Genomic DNA, 15,463 nt, shown 5'->3' with positions numbered 1-15,463 from the left:
AGGGCCCAAAGAGAAACAGGGCTGCCAATCTCTTGGGAACAGCTGGAATGACCAAGTGCCTTCTAGGCACACGTGGCAGTTCATTTCAGAAGAGAGACTAGGCCAGCAGGGTCACAGGCGAGTGGACGCACCGTCCAGGCATTTCACTCTGCTCTGCCAACCCAGGACAGAACTGCCTGTTGGAGCCAGCAAGGGAAAGGAGTTCGTTCCTACAACAGAATCGTGCTGGGCTCTAACAATACTTTCTTGAGTTTTTCTTTTTTCATTTTTGGTGATTTTGGACTCAGCTCTGAAAGTAACCTGTACTCAGGTGCAAAGTCACATTTTGGCGTTCACACACCTTTAAGATCCTAAACACGGGGAGTCCTCCTTTACACTGGTTACAGCATTTCCCTGATTTCAGTTCTATCAAGTGGATCCCTCTCCTCTGCCCCTTCCTAAGTCATAAAAAATAAAAACAAACAAAAAAAACCTCACACCCTTTAATCACAAAAAGCCTGATCACCTTCCTGCTTTTCTCCTTTATCTTGAGTGTACTTCCTTCAACAGCGTGTGCTGCCGTGGCTCGACAGACGCAAGGCTTTATTTGCCACCACTCTGTAGGAGCAGTAAGCTTTCCAGTTTGACCAGACTTAGCTAAAAAAAAAAAAAATGATAGTAATAATAAAAAGACACAAGAGATTGCAATGTGTATCTGTAAAATCCACAAGTGTGGAGGAAGAACTGCAAAGTTCAGTGCCAAGCCCACCCTCCAGGCCCACACCCAGTCCCCTACCCTCTGGCATGGACTCAAGACTGGCCACCTGGCTGGCCCCTGCTGGGCGGGCCGGGGCGGGGCCGAGGAACTCAGAAGGGGATTCCGCAAGCTCCCCGCGCTGACCCCTGTGGCTTTGCCTCAGCTTGGAGTGCAGAAACACCAAAGACGAGCTGCCCAAGGCCACCCTGTCCCCGTCACAGAACTTGCTGCAGGCCACGTGGCAATCCGTCTCATCCCCTTTGGAACTGATTGTGCTGTTTCTCTATCTGTAAAAAGAAGTGCCGCTTGTTTGGGGCTGAGCATCACAAGTGGGAGAGAGGCATCCTGTCTTCCACCAGCACAGTGTCCACCCCAAACTGGTCAGCGCACTGCTTCACGGTGCCCAGGACGCTGAGGAGCCGCTGCTCCAGGGCGTCCAGGTGGCGATCCGCCAGCACGGGGGCGATGGGGTCGTGGGCCATGGCGGATTTTAAGGCAGACTTTAGCACACCATTCTTTAAGTAGTTCAGTCTGTTCCAGGTGGAAACGCGAATGCTGGAAGAGAAAGTTTCAGGACACATTACACAGGCTCTCTTCCAGACGGCGTTTAAAGCCAGTATGGCAGACCCAAGTTAAAAAACACAACCCAAACAACAACAACAAATCACAAAACATTCTAAGTAAGAAATATTTTGCTTTTAAAATATTTGTTTTTAAAAATATAAAATTTTGTTTTTAAAATGTCCATTATATACTCTGGTTTCTCTTCAGATTGTATAATTCTTTCACCTTTTTAAAATGTCCATTATGAGTAAGCCGCATTACTGCTATTTGATATTAAGGGAGTTACAATTAATTAGAGATATATACAAACATCTACGTGTGTTCACTGTAGTGCTAGCTGCAATAGAAAAATGCGAAACAATATGAATGTGCAAAATTGAAAAGTATTAAACAAATTATAGTTCATTCATTCAAAACACCACCACAAAGTCATTGATAAGTTTTGGAGCACGGACGTTGTGCAACACCGTGGGTTGAGCTGAATTCTACATCAGAGAGTCTGGGCTGGATTCTACGACTCCTTTTTTTTTTTTTTTAAGATTTATTTTTATTGGAAAATCAGACATACAGAGAGGAGGAGAGACAGAGAGGAAGATCTTCCATCTGCTGATTCACTCCCCAAGTGGCTGCAACAGCTGGAGTTGATCCAATCTGATCCAAGGCCAGGAGCCAGAAGCCAGGAACCTCTTCTGGGTCTGGGGCACAAACCAGTGCCCATATGAGATCCCAGCGAGCAAGGCAACAATGTAGGCACTGAGCCAGGCCCAGAACATTTCGAGGAGCAGGCACTGAGCCTGCCTGCTCTCACAGAGTGCTGGCCTTGATCCCTGGCTCTGCTTCCCGACCCCAGTGACCTGCCCAACTAGATCCTGGGAGGTGGCGGGTGATGGCCAGATAACCAAGCTCCCAAAACCCACGCGAGGCCAGGCTTGTGTTCCTGATTCCTGCCTTTTGGGCCTGGATTTTATGCTGGCCTGGATTTTGGGCCGTCCTGACTCCTTCCCAGGACACAAGCAGGGAGCTGGAAGGGAAGTGGAGCAGCCAGGATACGAATCAGTACCATGTGGGATCTTGGTGTACACAACCTGAGGACTTTAGCAGACCTATAGCTCTTTCTTTATCTCATTTCCTTGATTTTCAATTTTTTTGTTTCTCTAATACAGACTTTTAAAAAATCAACTATTACACTTTGGGCAACAAGTTACTTTTGATTTATACAATTTCAAGCCAAGATATGCAAGTCTCAGGTAACATGTGATAGGTGAGAGGACCTGAAACCGCAGGGAAAACTGGATGCTGCAGTCAAGGACACAGATTTTACTGGGATTCTTATTTTGGGGGGAGAGGAGGTGGGAGCAGGGAAGGGCTGGAGGACAGAAGACATTGAATCAAATAAGGATATGTATGACCGATCATGAATTCTGGACTCTGGGTTACTTGCCTCCGCACCTCATGAGCCCAAGGGCCTTGGGTTGGAAAGCGGTGGAGAGCACAGCTCACGTGTCAGGAAGTCCTGAGGCCAAGGGAAGGACCCCCGTTCCCTGAGCCCGAAAGGCAGGCGAGGCAGGCAAAGGACTTTCCGGGCAGAACTTACATGCAGCACTGATAGAGAGGGGCGAGAATGCTTCTCTCATCCAGCGAAGGGTTCCCGAAGCTGCAAAGGGAAAAGGACTTGGTCATCCAAGGCGGTCACCAGGCCCCTCGTCAGCAACAAAGCAACAGCAAATCATCTGAGAGACCCAAAAGGGATCCGAGGTAATTTCACACTCTAGGAGCTCAAAAATCTTAAACTGAAAAGCCCAATTCGATACAGGATCTAATATCCTTATTCTCCAGGTGCACACTTCACCAGGGCACAGTGCGGTGCTACTGGACCAACAGGGCGGCTGCAAGACTCCTATGCGTTCCCCCTCAAAATACTGCAGGTGCACACTTCACCACGGCACAGTGTGGTGTTCCTGCACCAACGGGGCGACTGCAAGACTCCTACACCCAAAAGGCTCCCAGGGGCAAGGAGTCCTACTAGGCCCCCAACAAGCAGATGGCATGTTTCTCTTCATAATTACCATCTCCTGGCTTCTCACAGTGATCTTCCATATAGATTCAGACTGGAAAACTTGCTCACGGGGGCTGAGAAAACCCCAACTCAAAGCAGATACAAAAATTATCTTAGCCACAATTCACAGTTAGAAAAGAAGTAATTTGGGAAAAAATTGTTCATTTTCCATTCTTCTTCCAGAAGTTCGATCTCAACAGTTAAAGATTCTGGAAGCCCTTGGTGTTCTGTAGCTCCAGGATTGAAAGCCAAAGGCAACTGCCACATCTGCGTGTTTGTCACCCCAACCCCAGTGCCAGGGGACAGAGGCCAGGGCGGGGCCTCTATCAGAGGACTACTGCCCTTGCAAAGGAGGCCGTGGGAACACTGGGCACCTCATCTGTCACGTGAGGACTCGGAGAAGCAAGCACTTAGGAGAAATGGCCCCTCACTAGACACTGAACCTCCCAGTGCCCTGCTCTTGGACTCGGTCTCCAGAATTGCAAACAATGTTCAGAAATTACCCGTCCACAGTATTTTGTTATGGCACCCTGAATGGACTCAAAAAGCAACTGTTCTGATATACATGACATATATGAAATACAGGAAATATCAGGTGCACCACAATATACATGGCCATTTTTACAAACAAAGACATGGATTTTCAGGAACACATATAATGTTGTCCACCACCTGCTTTGCTGGGGAGGGGAGGAGGGCAAGGCAGTGCTTGCTGGTGCTCCACTTTCTGCAGCTGCCACCAGCTTGGACACAGCACAAGGCATCCGCGGTTCAGTATTCAGGTGGTGGCACCTTGCAAACACTGCCCATGCACTCCTGCTGAGGAGCTACGTGCCAGGTTCTTCCCGGCACCGACGTCAGCACAGGAACCTTGTGCCTGCACAGACCTGGGCTCTGAGGAGGTGATTTTTTTGAGCAAACACTCGCTCAGTGTAGCGGAATGTTGAGATTGTGAACTGGGCACCATGGCGAATGCAGAGGCCAAAACGGAGACACAATACACTCTCCAAAGAGCCGAGGCTCAACTAAGTAAGGACATTCTATATATCACAAAATCAACTCTGTCCTATTTAAGAAAAAAGCAGTTTGTTCTTATATGTAATCAGTAAGTACCTGCTCTTCTTCCCAGGACAGCAAAGTCTTGGCCTAAACTGCCACAAAACTAGCAAAACTTTTTATCAAGTGGATTAACTCTAAAACTTGGACAGCATAAATCTAATTGGGAAAAAATTTCATGTTCTATTAAATCTGTATTTCTCAAGACTCTACACATCACAGTCAAGAAAGAATGATATACGGAGTGACAATTTAAAGATCTAGACTTCCGGCTGTCTACAGACAGGACCATTTTTAAAGTCCTGAGATCTCTGGGGACAGAGGGTGGGACAACAAGGACTCCACGTGGAAAGGAACGAAGGCCTTGTATGGGGCTGTGCCCTGGATGTCTTTATGATACTAAAGAATGTGTCCTCTGGCTTTTTTAAAACTTTATTTGTATTTCTGTGTCCTGTTTATGCACAGAAACCCGTAGCGGGCAAGGGTGTCTCCCGGCCCACCTTTTGGCGTTGTCGAGAAGGATGAGCATACTGGCGCCTTCATCATCCTGAAAGCTCTCGTAGTGATGGCGGTCGGCATTGCCAATCAGGTAGTCAAAGACGGCTGTGTCGATGATGTCCAGGAGGCGTGGGCCCGAGTCATAAGGGGACGTTTTCTTCACAGCATCACAGTAACTCTCATCATATTCCCACCTGCAGGCAAGCACCACCAACAGAGTTACTACTGAGTGCCATTAAAGACAAAGAGATGACACGACCCGTTTAGCGAGTTTGCCCCCAGAGTGTGGCTCCTCAAGGCTGGCACCTGGCCTGGCCCTGGGGAGAAGGAAGCAGTGGCCCACAGTAGCATGCACCTGGCTAGTTTCCCCTCTCGGTAGGTTCTGCCCCACGGGTGTCGGTGTTTCTGCAGAGGCCACACGTCTGGAAGCCAAAGCGTCACAGACCCCTCCATCATGTCTCCATCAGCACAGGCGGGCTCCGTCTCTCGGCAGTAGTAACACTTACCATAGAAACAAGTGTTGTTCCCTGCAAGACAGGAAAGACCACTGAGGGGGGCGGGGAAAGGAGAATTCCCCTCCAAAAGCAGCCGAGTCAACAAGCACCAAGAGAACAAAGATCCTCAGCTTCATCATATCTGTCACACGTATTTTCCTGTTCAGGTAATATGAGTACAGGCTATAAAAGTTCTTTTGAAAGTACAAAGAGAGACACATCATCAGAAAGTACCTTTTCCTCCCCTTCTCCGTGGCTTTCACCCACTCTCTCCCAGGAGACCACTCCCACATTCCCCCTCCCCCACGAGGGCTGAGGTCTGGACACAATGTCCAGGAGGGGAAGGAGGCGGCACCTACTGAGCTAAGCCGTGCGGGGACTGGTTGCTCGCAGGGTAGGGCATGGGCCTGGGACAGGCAGGGGGAGCGGAGAAGGAAAAGGAAAGCTCACAGTAAACCTTGTGCTGTTGATTCAGAATTGGAACACTGGTTTACACTCACACATTCTCAGACACACGTGTGTCTGTGTGCGTGTGCACACATATGTCCTATCTCTTTTTAACAGAACCTGGATAATGACTCCCACAGAGCAACAAGCAAGCATATTAGATGCTACCTACATATTAACATTATGAATTCCATTAAGAAAAAAGACCTATTTTATTTTTACTGGAAAGGCAGAGTTACAGAGAAAAAGAAAGAGGAAGTGGGGAGAGGAGGAGAGGGAGGGAGAGAAGGAAGGAGAGAGAGTGAGAGAATGAGAATCTTCCATCTGCTGGTTCACCCCCTAAATGGTCTCAACAGCCAGAGCTGAGCCTATCCAAAGCCAGGACCCAGGAGACTCTTCCGGGTCCCCCACATGGTGTAGGAGTACAAGTACTTGAGCAAGCCCTCTGTTCCCTTCCCAGGCCATTGGCAGAGGGGTGGGTCAGAAGTGGAGCAGCAAACACTGGAACCAGAGGCCTAGCGTGCAAGGCCACAGCACTGGCCCCTCTGAATTCCATTTTATTACTTTAATGAAAAGAGAGAGTTCATTAGGGAACACAGCTGTCCCTTGGCCAGGACAAGCACAAGAAGAACCTGGACATACTGCAGTGAAGAAGTGCTCCGAGATATGGGATCACTGGAATGACACCGGCGCTCCTGTCCAGGGATCTCTCTGAGCACAACAATAGTAACAAACTGTCTAAGTCAGTAGTTAAGCCTGTAAATTCAGAGTAATAAAAATGAGGCAGGAAGGTAGATGGAAGACTCCTTTTAACACAATGGCAAATAATAACATCTACAATTGAGGATAAAATTAGAAAATTACCGTTGGGCAATAATCGAATATAACTGATTCCAACAAGGATTATCAGTAAATGCTAAAATTGTGAGTGAAGGTTTAATAAGAAATGGGATTTGTCACCTTGCAAGTGCCAGTATCCCAACTGGCGCCAGTTCATGTGCCCACTGCCCCACTTCCCATCAGCTCCCTGCCTGGCCTGGGAGAGCAGTCAAGGACGGCCCAGAGCCTTGGGACCCTGCACCCGTGTGGGAGACCCGGAAGAGGCTCCTGGCTGCTTGTTCCTGGCTTTGGATTGGCTCAGCTCTGGCCGTTGCTGCCACATGGGCAGTGAATGAGCGGATGGAAGATTTGCTCTGTCTCTCCTCTGTGTAAATCTCTGTTAAAAAAAAAAAAAAAAAGTTGAAAAGAAAAGAAATGGGATTTGAAGGTACTTCCACAAGGTCATGAAAAATATAATTAAAAGATATATCTAGGACCCGGCGCGGTGGCCTAGTGGCTAAAGTCCTCACCTTGAACGTGCCGGGATCCCATATGGTTGCTGGTTCTTTTTTTTTTTTTTTTTTAATATATTTTTATTTTGAATTGTGTGGTACAATTTTGTGTAGGCTGGGATTTCCCCCCAAACTCCCAACCCCCGTCAGATTTTTCCCATTTTGTTACAATAGTGTAGTCCATAAGGAATCATAATTCTATCAGTATCTTATTTAAGTCTACTCTGACATTGTTGGTACAGACAATGTCAGACATATGGCTGCTGGTTCTAATCCCGGCAGCCCTGCTTCCCATCCAGTTCCCTGCTTGTGGCCTGGGAAAGCAGTCGAGGACGGCCCAAAGCCTTGAGACCCTACACTTGCATGGGAGACCTGGAGAAAGTTCCTGGCTCTTGGCTTCGGACCGGCGCAGCACCGGCCATTGCAGTCACTTGGGGAGTGAATCATTGGACGTAAGATCTTTCTGTTTCTCCTCCTCTCTCTCTTTCTCTCTCTATATATATCTGACTTTCCAATAAAAATAAACAAATCTTAAAAAAAGATAGATCTATTTGACGTTTATGTACAATAATGTGTATCTTCCATGAATCTTTGTCAGCTCCCCTTTATATGGTTCTAGAATATACCTGCCTACCAAATATTTAGTACTTATTTATTAGCAAACGCAGCAAATGCTGGCCTACTTCCCAGTGGAACACCATCCTAATGAAATGCTAAGAGCTCCTCTCACCTGTAACAGGACACACAAATCTACACCGTGCACCTTGTGATGTGACGCGCAAAAGGGCATTCTCACTTCTCTGCTGATTCTGCCCATGTTTGCAATCAGAGGGCATTCAACAAACCCACATGTACATGTGCTCGGTAAGGTTAGTGACCTAAACTCTTCAGCAATGTCAATATCACGCTCAAATAAGGAGAGGGATTTTTTTTTTCCGGAATGGCTGATGGAATTTATAGAGAAAAGCACTGAATACTGAATTTATACTAGACATGACCAGGACAAGTGGGAAATCGAAGTGAGGTCTATGGATTAGACGGCGATATTGGGTCAACGCTAATCTCCGGATTTCCATGGCTGAATGTGCTTACGTAAGAGTGTGTCCTGCCAGCTGGGGCACACTGACATTTTAAGGACACGTTAAGCAAAGCAATGAGACATTATCGTCTGCCACCTAGCTTCCAGTAGCCCAGCAGTGCCAACCAGGGAGGGATCTTCAGGCTCAAGATCATTTCCTGCAACTTCTACAGAAGTTTAAAATGATCTCAAAATAGAAAACTTTTTCAGTAATAAAAAATGTAAAAGGTAAACAATGCTGTGCTTTGCCCTACTACCCCATGAAATGACATCATCAGACAAGCTAATTTCTTATACCTAACATTTTAACACTCATTTTATTTATTTTTTTAAAAGATTTTATTTTTATTGGAAAGGCAGATATACAGAGAGGAGGAGAGACAGAGAGGAAGATCTTCCATCCGATGGTTCACTCCCCAAGCGGCTGCAATGGCTGGAGCTGAGCCAATCTGAAGCCAGGAGCCAGGAGCTCTTCCAGGTCTCCCATGCAGGTGCAGGGCCCCAAAGCTTGGGGCCGTCCTCGAATGCTTTCCCAGGTCACAAGCAGGGAACTGGATGGGAAGCGGGGCTGCAGGGATTAGAACCGGCGCCTATATGGGATCCCAGCGTGTGCAAGGCAAGGACATTAACCACTACGCTATCATGCCAGGCCCAACACTCATTTTATTTTATGTTAATGTTATTTACCTAGTTGAGAAGGATGCAAGCTCATGTGAGCAACTGATTCGGGTGGGGAAGCTTGAGGCACAGAGGAAGGTGGGTGGATCAATGCTTATCTGCAGGGGATGCTGGGAGGGTGAAGTGTAGGGGGTCACTCCTTGCTGCCTAACTACATCAGCGTCTAGCGATGGGGACCGTCCACTCATTGTCATCTTACAGACCCCAATGTGCAGAAGAATGCTCTAAGTGTGTCACCTGAGTGGTTTTGATAGTTCTAACACATCGTTGGGCTGAGCAAATCTTTCCAAGGTCCATTGGTTAACAAAGTCCTCCTTAATACATCCACACGCCCTGACACATGCTGTCAAAACTAGGCCAGGAGAGTGGTCCAACCTGCTCTGCTTTCCATCCTCTGACAAGGCACTCGATATCCTCTGATAACCCAAATGAGCTGGCTGCCATGTCCCGTGTATTTCATCACTTGCCACCTTCTCATTTCCATTTTTAAAAGATGTATTTATTTATTTGAAAGCAGAGTTACAGAGAGAGGGAGGAAGGGGACTAGAGAAGGGGGAAAGAGGTATTGTACCCAAAGGTTTGCTCCCAACTGACCACAATGGTCTGAGCTAGGCCAAAGCCAGGAGCCAGAAACTTCTTCCAGGTCTCTAATGCAGGGGCCCAGTTGAATCAGAAGTGGACTCACACTGCTGCCCACGAGGATGCTGGAGACGTAGGTGGGGCCCAACGGCAGCCCCTCGCGCACTCCGCCTCCTGGGCACGAGAGCTCTCCTACACTCACCACACCCCTGTTCATGTCTGTTCTCCGCCTAGACCAAGGATAAGTTCGGGTCTGAGAACTGAAAGGAAACAACCCCAATCTGAATCTTAGCATTTCTTTCCATCAACATGGCAGGGACCAAACTATAATGTCAGCATTACCTGTGACTTTGCCATCAAAGGGTACAGATTTTTTATGCTTCGTTAATATAATCACTTATAGATATCGCAAAATATCTATTTATATTGCTAGTGTGCAGTTATTAGAGTAGTTCCCAGATCTGTGCTAGAGTATAATGTGCTAACTAACAAAACACATGTTATTATCTCACAAATTTATCTTTCAAGTTTTTATTAGGAGATTAATACTACTGGCTTAATTTAATGTAGTTAATAATTCTTATTTTACATATTTAAAAACATTATTTTGAGAAAGGATCCATATTGTCCAGACTGCTAAGCAGCAGATGGTGCAAACAACGTTAAGAGTCCAAGCCTAGAATGTTCTTTCCCATTGTATCATCCAGAAGACTGCTACCCTCATTTTAAGACTTGACTAAAATACCACTCTGAAAATATCTGCATCATCACTTTCACCAATGAACGGCCCCCCACGTTTCACCCTCCATGGGCTCCGGGCACGTCTGGCTCCCCCTTCTCACAAAATCCCTCGAGGACAGCAAGGTCAGAAGGCACCCAATTCAGAGCATGTCATACAGCACTGAAATCAAGTTTTATTGAACAAATGAATATATAGAAAAGACCATAAGCAGATAAAACATTGAGACACCATAAAATCTAGGTAACAATGAGTAGCTTTGTGACTCTGGAAAAACCTTTGTACTTTTCCTCAGTTATATGAAATGTGAAGATAACAGTTTGAAAGTGCTTTGTTTTTAAGATCAAGGGGCAATGTATCATTATATCAACCTATCGTACCAAGAAAAGGAGAGAACAAGTCAGAGTGGGAACGAATATTTGCAAAAGACACACCTGACAAGGACTGTCACTTAAATATTCAAAGAATTTTCAGATGGGAGCAATCAGGAATAGGCAGGAACAGTTAAGAAACTGCTTGGGAACTCTGAGTCCCGTATTATTAGAGTCCTGCTTGGTCTTGCTTCAATTCCCAGTCCAGCACCCTGCTCGAGCGTACCCCGGGAGGCAGCAGCGCCAGTCCAGCACCCTGCTCGCGCGTACCCCGGGAGGCAGCAGCGCCAGTCCAGCACCCTGCTCGCGCGCACCCCGGGAGGCAGCAATACCAGTCCAGCACCCTGCTCGCGCGTACCCCGGGAGGCAGCAGCGCCGCCCCACACAGTGCAGTCTGCGAGTTTTTGCCTGCAGCTTCGGTCGGGCCCAGCCGAGTTGTTGCAGACATTTAAGGAGTGAACCAACGGATGGATGTCCTCTTAGTCTGTGGCTCTGTCTCTCACATAAACAAGTAACCAAACTCAACAGTAAGAAAATCAGTACCCTGAAGAGTTTATTTGCAAGGCAGATTTTACAGAGAGAAAAAGAGAGACCGAGAGAGGTCTTCAATTCACTGGTTCACTCCCCAAATGGCAGCAACAGCTGGAACTGAGCCAATCCAAAGCCAGGAGCTTCTTCCGGGTCTCCCACGTAGTGCAGGGACCCAAGAACCCAAGTCATCCGCTGCTACTTTCCCAGTCTGTAAGCACGGAGCTGGGCCAGAAGCAGAGCAACGGGGACATCAACTCCTGCCCATATGGGATGCTGCTGCTGCAGACAGAGGATGAGCGTGCCACCATGTTGGCCCCAGCAGCCTGAAAATTCTTAAGGCAGCAAAAGCAGCTCCTCTAAAACTCTTCCCCAGCCTGTGCTTCTCCCACACTTCATATAATGTGTGGGAATAAGCCTTATGAGAGTCTTTTAAGAACAGGGACCCTGGCTTGCAATTCTTGTCCCCTCTCATGGCTCCCAGGAACTTGACAGTTGCTCAGCATAAAACTGACCAACCAAAGGAGGCTGAGCAAACAACTGAAGGTGACTCCACATGCTGCTGGCTATCTGTAAGAGGCAAGCCCGAACATCACAAGTTTAAATTCTGAATGACCACATGCTGCTGGCTATCTGTAAGAGGCAAGCCCGAACATCACAAGTTTAAATTCTGAATGATGATGTGACCTAAGTCCCTGGAATATTCAGTTCTACCTCATTTTAAATGTAAATCCATTCACTCTAGCAAAAACCAAGGTAAAGTTCACCTTGCAATGTCCATTTCAACATTCATACCATAACACAGAAGCCTGGATCACTGAAGATGAGTCACCATGAAGAAGCCGAGACAAGAGACCACATGACCTCGAAATTCTTCTCATTCCTATCACTCCTTAAGGACAGGACCGAGAATTCTGGGCCAGATTCCCTGATTCACAAGGGATGATGGAAAACAAGCCAGAGGCCCAGGCCCAGCAGTGAGGCGGTGGAGCCTGTCCAGGCCCAGGACCTATAGCGGCTCTTCTGATCCTTCTATAGAACTCCCTGAGGGGCTCCTCAAGCAGGAACTTAGTTCTCCAGAAAACAGATACATGAAAAAGTCACCAAGTCACGAGTTTTGTAAGGTTGGTAAGGCTGTCCAAGTTCTGAGTTTGCAGAGGAAAATGCATTTATAATCTGCTTTCGCTATCAGCTAATGACTTGCACAGACACAAAAGAGGGTGTACTGGAAACCTTTCACTTCCCCTCCCATCCGCATCCCTCCACAACCTGACAGCAGGTGCCGGCCTGCTCAGTCACGAGCCAGCTTGCTCAGTGACGCCCCCACACAGGGTAGGAAGTGTTCCCCTAGCTAAACACTGTCCGTCATCTTACCTACAGTTAGGAAGGTGCTCAACAGCTGCTCCGTGGCAACAGGCTTCATCTCTGTCCGCAGGTTGACAAAGCGGCCAACCACCAGCGGGGCTCGGCGGAAACCCAGGATCCTGGTTGGGGGGTTGAGAAAACAAGGGGAAATCTTTAGAGATGTTACTTAGGGATATTCATAGCACATCAGCAAGAAAGATAAAGCAAATCTGTGAAAATACAAGCAACTGCTACCTCTAGGAAGTTTATATATGGGTTTATTTACTATTCTCTCCATTTCTGTTGGAAATTTTTCAAAATGCAAATGAAAACTAAGTATTAACAATGCATTAGGAAAAAATGAGTCTAAACTCATAAATGGGTTCAAGCTTCGCATAAACCAGCAGAGAGCCTGGCGTGATAGCCTAGTGGCTAAATCCTTGCCTTGCACGTGCCAGGCTCTCATATGGGCGCCAGTTCGTGCCCGGCTGCTCCACTTTCCATCCAACTCCCAGCTTGTGGCCTGGGAAAGCAGCTGAAGATTGTCCAATGCCTTGTGATCCTGCACCCTCTTGGGAGATCCAGAAAAAGCTCCTGGCTCCTGGCTTCAGATGGGCTCAGCTCCAGCTGTTGTGGCTGCTTGGGGGGAGGGGAACCAGCAAACAGAAGATCTTTTTGTTCCTCCTTCTCTCTGTAAATCTGCCTTTCGAACAAAAAATTAAAAAATAAAAAAGAGAGAGAGAGGGAGAGAGAGACAGCGAGGGAGGGAGGGAGGGAGGGTCAGAGTACCCAAGTGTCAACCTGGCCAGAACGAGCACTGGAGAACTAGCAGATGGAGCTCTCTCTGTTGCTTCCAATAAATAAAAATTGTTAACACAACTGAAGGCCGAGAGATAAGTAATCCATTCCTTTCAGCTGCTAATTCTGTCCTGAACAGAAAAGCTGCCAGAGCAAAGGACTCTACACACTTGTCAAAATAAAATAAAATTTGACAGGGCACCGCCTGATGCAAGAGCAGAGAGACTGACTGTAATGTGATCCCGAGCAGTAAGGTGTGAGAGGCCACGCAGAGCAAAGCACAAAGCTAACTGTACCTGCTACTAGGCCAAAGCAGAGCAGCCATCAGCGCCAAGGTCGGCGTCATCGTGGCCCTCTGCGTGACAACCGACAGCAGACGGGAGGACTGGCTGGACCGTGTCGACAGGGAAGGACTTCTAGTACAAGCCACAAACAAACACTTTACCAACACCGCAAGTGATTATTTTACGCAAGGACCGTCTCACTTACAGTTAGCCTTGGCTGTCCTGCTGTGAAAAGACAACTTTCCACAATTGGGGAAATACAAAATACCAATCAGGTACCACTTCACAAATAGTAGGCTAACAGAAACTGCAATAGTGGATAGTATAAAGAATTGGGTTAAAAATGAAATAATATGAATCTTCATGCCCAGGTGGTGTCTGATTGACAAACTGAAAACAGGAGGAGGGCTGAGGATGAAGAAAACAGGACCAAAAGGTCCTCGAAGCCAGGTGCCAGAGTATAGCGAGAGCAGGATTTACCCAAGCTCCTAAAGGAGACAGGCAAAAATCCTGACACTGTAACGTGGGCACTAGGTGTAGCGGGTCAGACAGCGCTCGGCACGCGGATTCCCCTAGCAAGTGTCCGTGAGTCCAGCTCGGCTTCTGCCTCCAGCTTCCTGCTAACACAGACCCTGGTGGGCAGCAACGACAACTCCACAGGTTGGGTTCTGACACGCAAACTCTTTGGCCAAGCCACCCCCAGGGGAAGGATGGGAAACCACCGCCCACCAAAAAACATCAATGATTTTCTTTTTTTTTTTTTTTAAATTTATTCATTTTATTACAGCCAGATATACAGAGAGGAGGAGAGACAGAGAGGAAGATCTTCCATCCGATGATTCACTCCCCAAGTGAGCCACAACGGGCCGATGCGCACCGATCCGATGCCGGGAACCTGGAACCTCTTCCGGGTCTCCCACACGGGTACAGTGTCCCAATGCACTGGGCCGTCCTCAACTGCTTTCCCAGGCCACAAGCAGGGAGCTGGATGGGAAGTGGAGCTGCTGGGATTAGAACCGGCGCCCATATGGGATCCCGGGGCTTTCAAGGCGAGGACTTTAGCCGCTAGACCACGCCGCCGGGCCCCATCAATGATTTTCAAACTGCCTGGCGTTGTAACCATCTATTCAATCTTGTCCATGTTATAGGTGGCCTGTGGCCAGTTCTTCACTGCTACAATGTCACAGCTACAATGGCTGTGCATATACCTTTGGGTTTTTATTTCCCTAGGGTACTTCCTGGAAGTATCTTCCTAGAATTGTTCTATACATAAAAAAAAAAAAAAAAGTTTTTTCAAAGGTTATGAACAATAAGGTTTCTGATAACAATGCCAGAGTTAACAGAAGGACTGAAAAAAATTAACAATGCCATAAGCAACACATAAATCTCAATGGATTAGTCCTTGCAATGGAGCATTATCTTAATATAAAATCTTTACAGTTTTTGGCAGGGGAAAATGGTATTCTGCTGTTCTACCTGGAATTTTGAAAACTCTGGTAAGGATAAACACCCCCCTCAATTTATCAGAAATTGATAATCGCCATTCAGTTAACTGCTTTCAATTCTGATCTACTTTCTGTTGGCATTTTAGTGTATGTATAGATTTGCATATCTACCCAGAAAATACTTTGTAATCCAGAAAGACAAATATATATATTCCCTTTTACTTGCTTTAGCTTCCTTTCAGATTCATTTTAGATACACACATTGTGCCTAAGTGCACCTGAAGTCTCAACTCAGCAGCCTGACGGAGCTGGCAGACCAGTCACTGCAGCAGCCTGACCAAGACATGTGACTTCTCCCAGCCAGTCAGCAACCTGCAATTCACCTCTACTTCCACTTGGGATTACCTTGGTTCACGAGGCTCTGCAGACTTGTTTCA

General features: G+C 47.2%; 1 protein-coding gene across 3 annotated transcripts in view; it reads right to left on the bottom strand.

Moving 5' to 3' along the window:
* Nucleotides 1–251: 251 nt before the first annotated feature.
* FAM20B (FAM20B glycosaminoglycan xylosylkinase) overlaps nucleotides 252–15,463 on the bottom strand; it is a 37,080-nt gene continuing 21,868 nt past the window's right edge. For all 3 annotated transcript variants that reach the window (XM_058660722.1, XM_058660721.1, XM_058660723.1), the window contains exons 4-8: nucleotides 12,530–12,639; nucleotides 5,266–5,437; nucleotides 4,913–5,104; nucleotides 2,895–2,954; nucleotides 252–1,291 (exon numbers count right to left, since the gene is read on the bottom strand). In XM_058660722.1, the coding sequence (XP_058516705.1) occupies nucleotides 1,060–1,291; nucleotides 2,895–2,954; nucleotides 4,913–5,104; nucleotides 5,266–5,437; nucleotides 12,530–12,639 (766 nt within the window). In that variant the 3' untranslated portion in view covers nucleotides 252–1,059. The remainder of the gene's footprint in view (nucleotides 1,292–2,894; nucleotides 2,955–4,912; nucleotides 5,105–5,265; nucleotides 5,438–12,529; nucleotides 12,640–15,463) is intronic.

Source organism: Ochotona princeps, chromosome 2, assembly GCF_030435755.1.
Source record: "Ochotona princeps isolate mOchPri1 chromosome 2, mOchPri1.hap1, whole genome shotgun sequence".
Classification (NCBI taxonomy): domain Eukaryota; kingdom Metazoa; phylum Chordata; class Mammalia; order Lagomorpha; family Ochotonidae; genus Ochotona; species Ochotona princeps.
The sequence above is the reverse complement of the archived record's forward strand: the minus strand, read 5'-3'. Positions and strand labels throughout refer to the sequence as shown.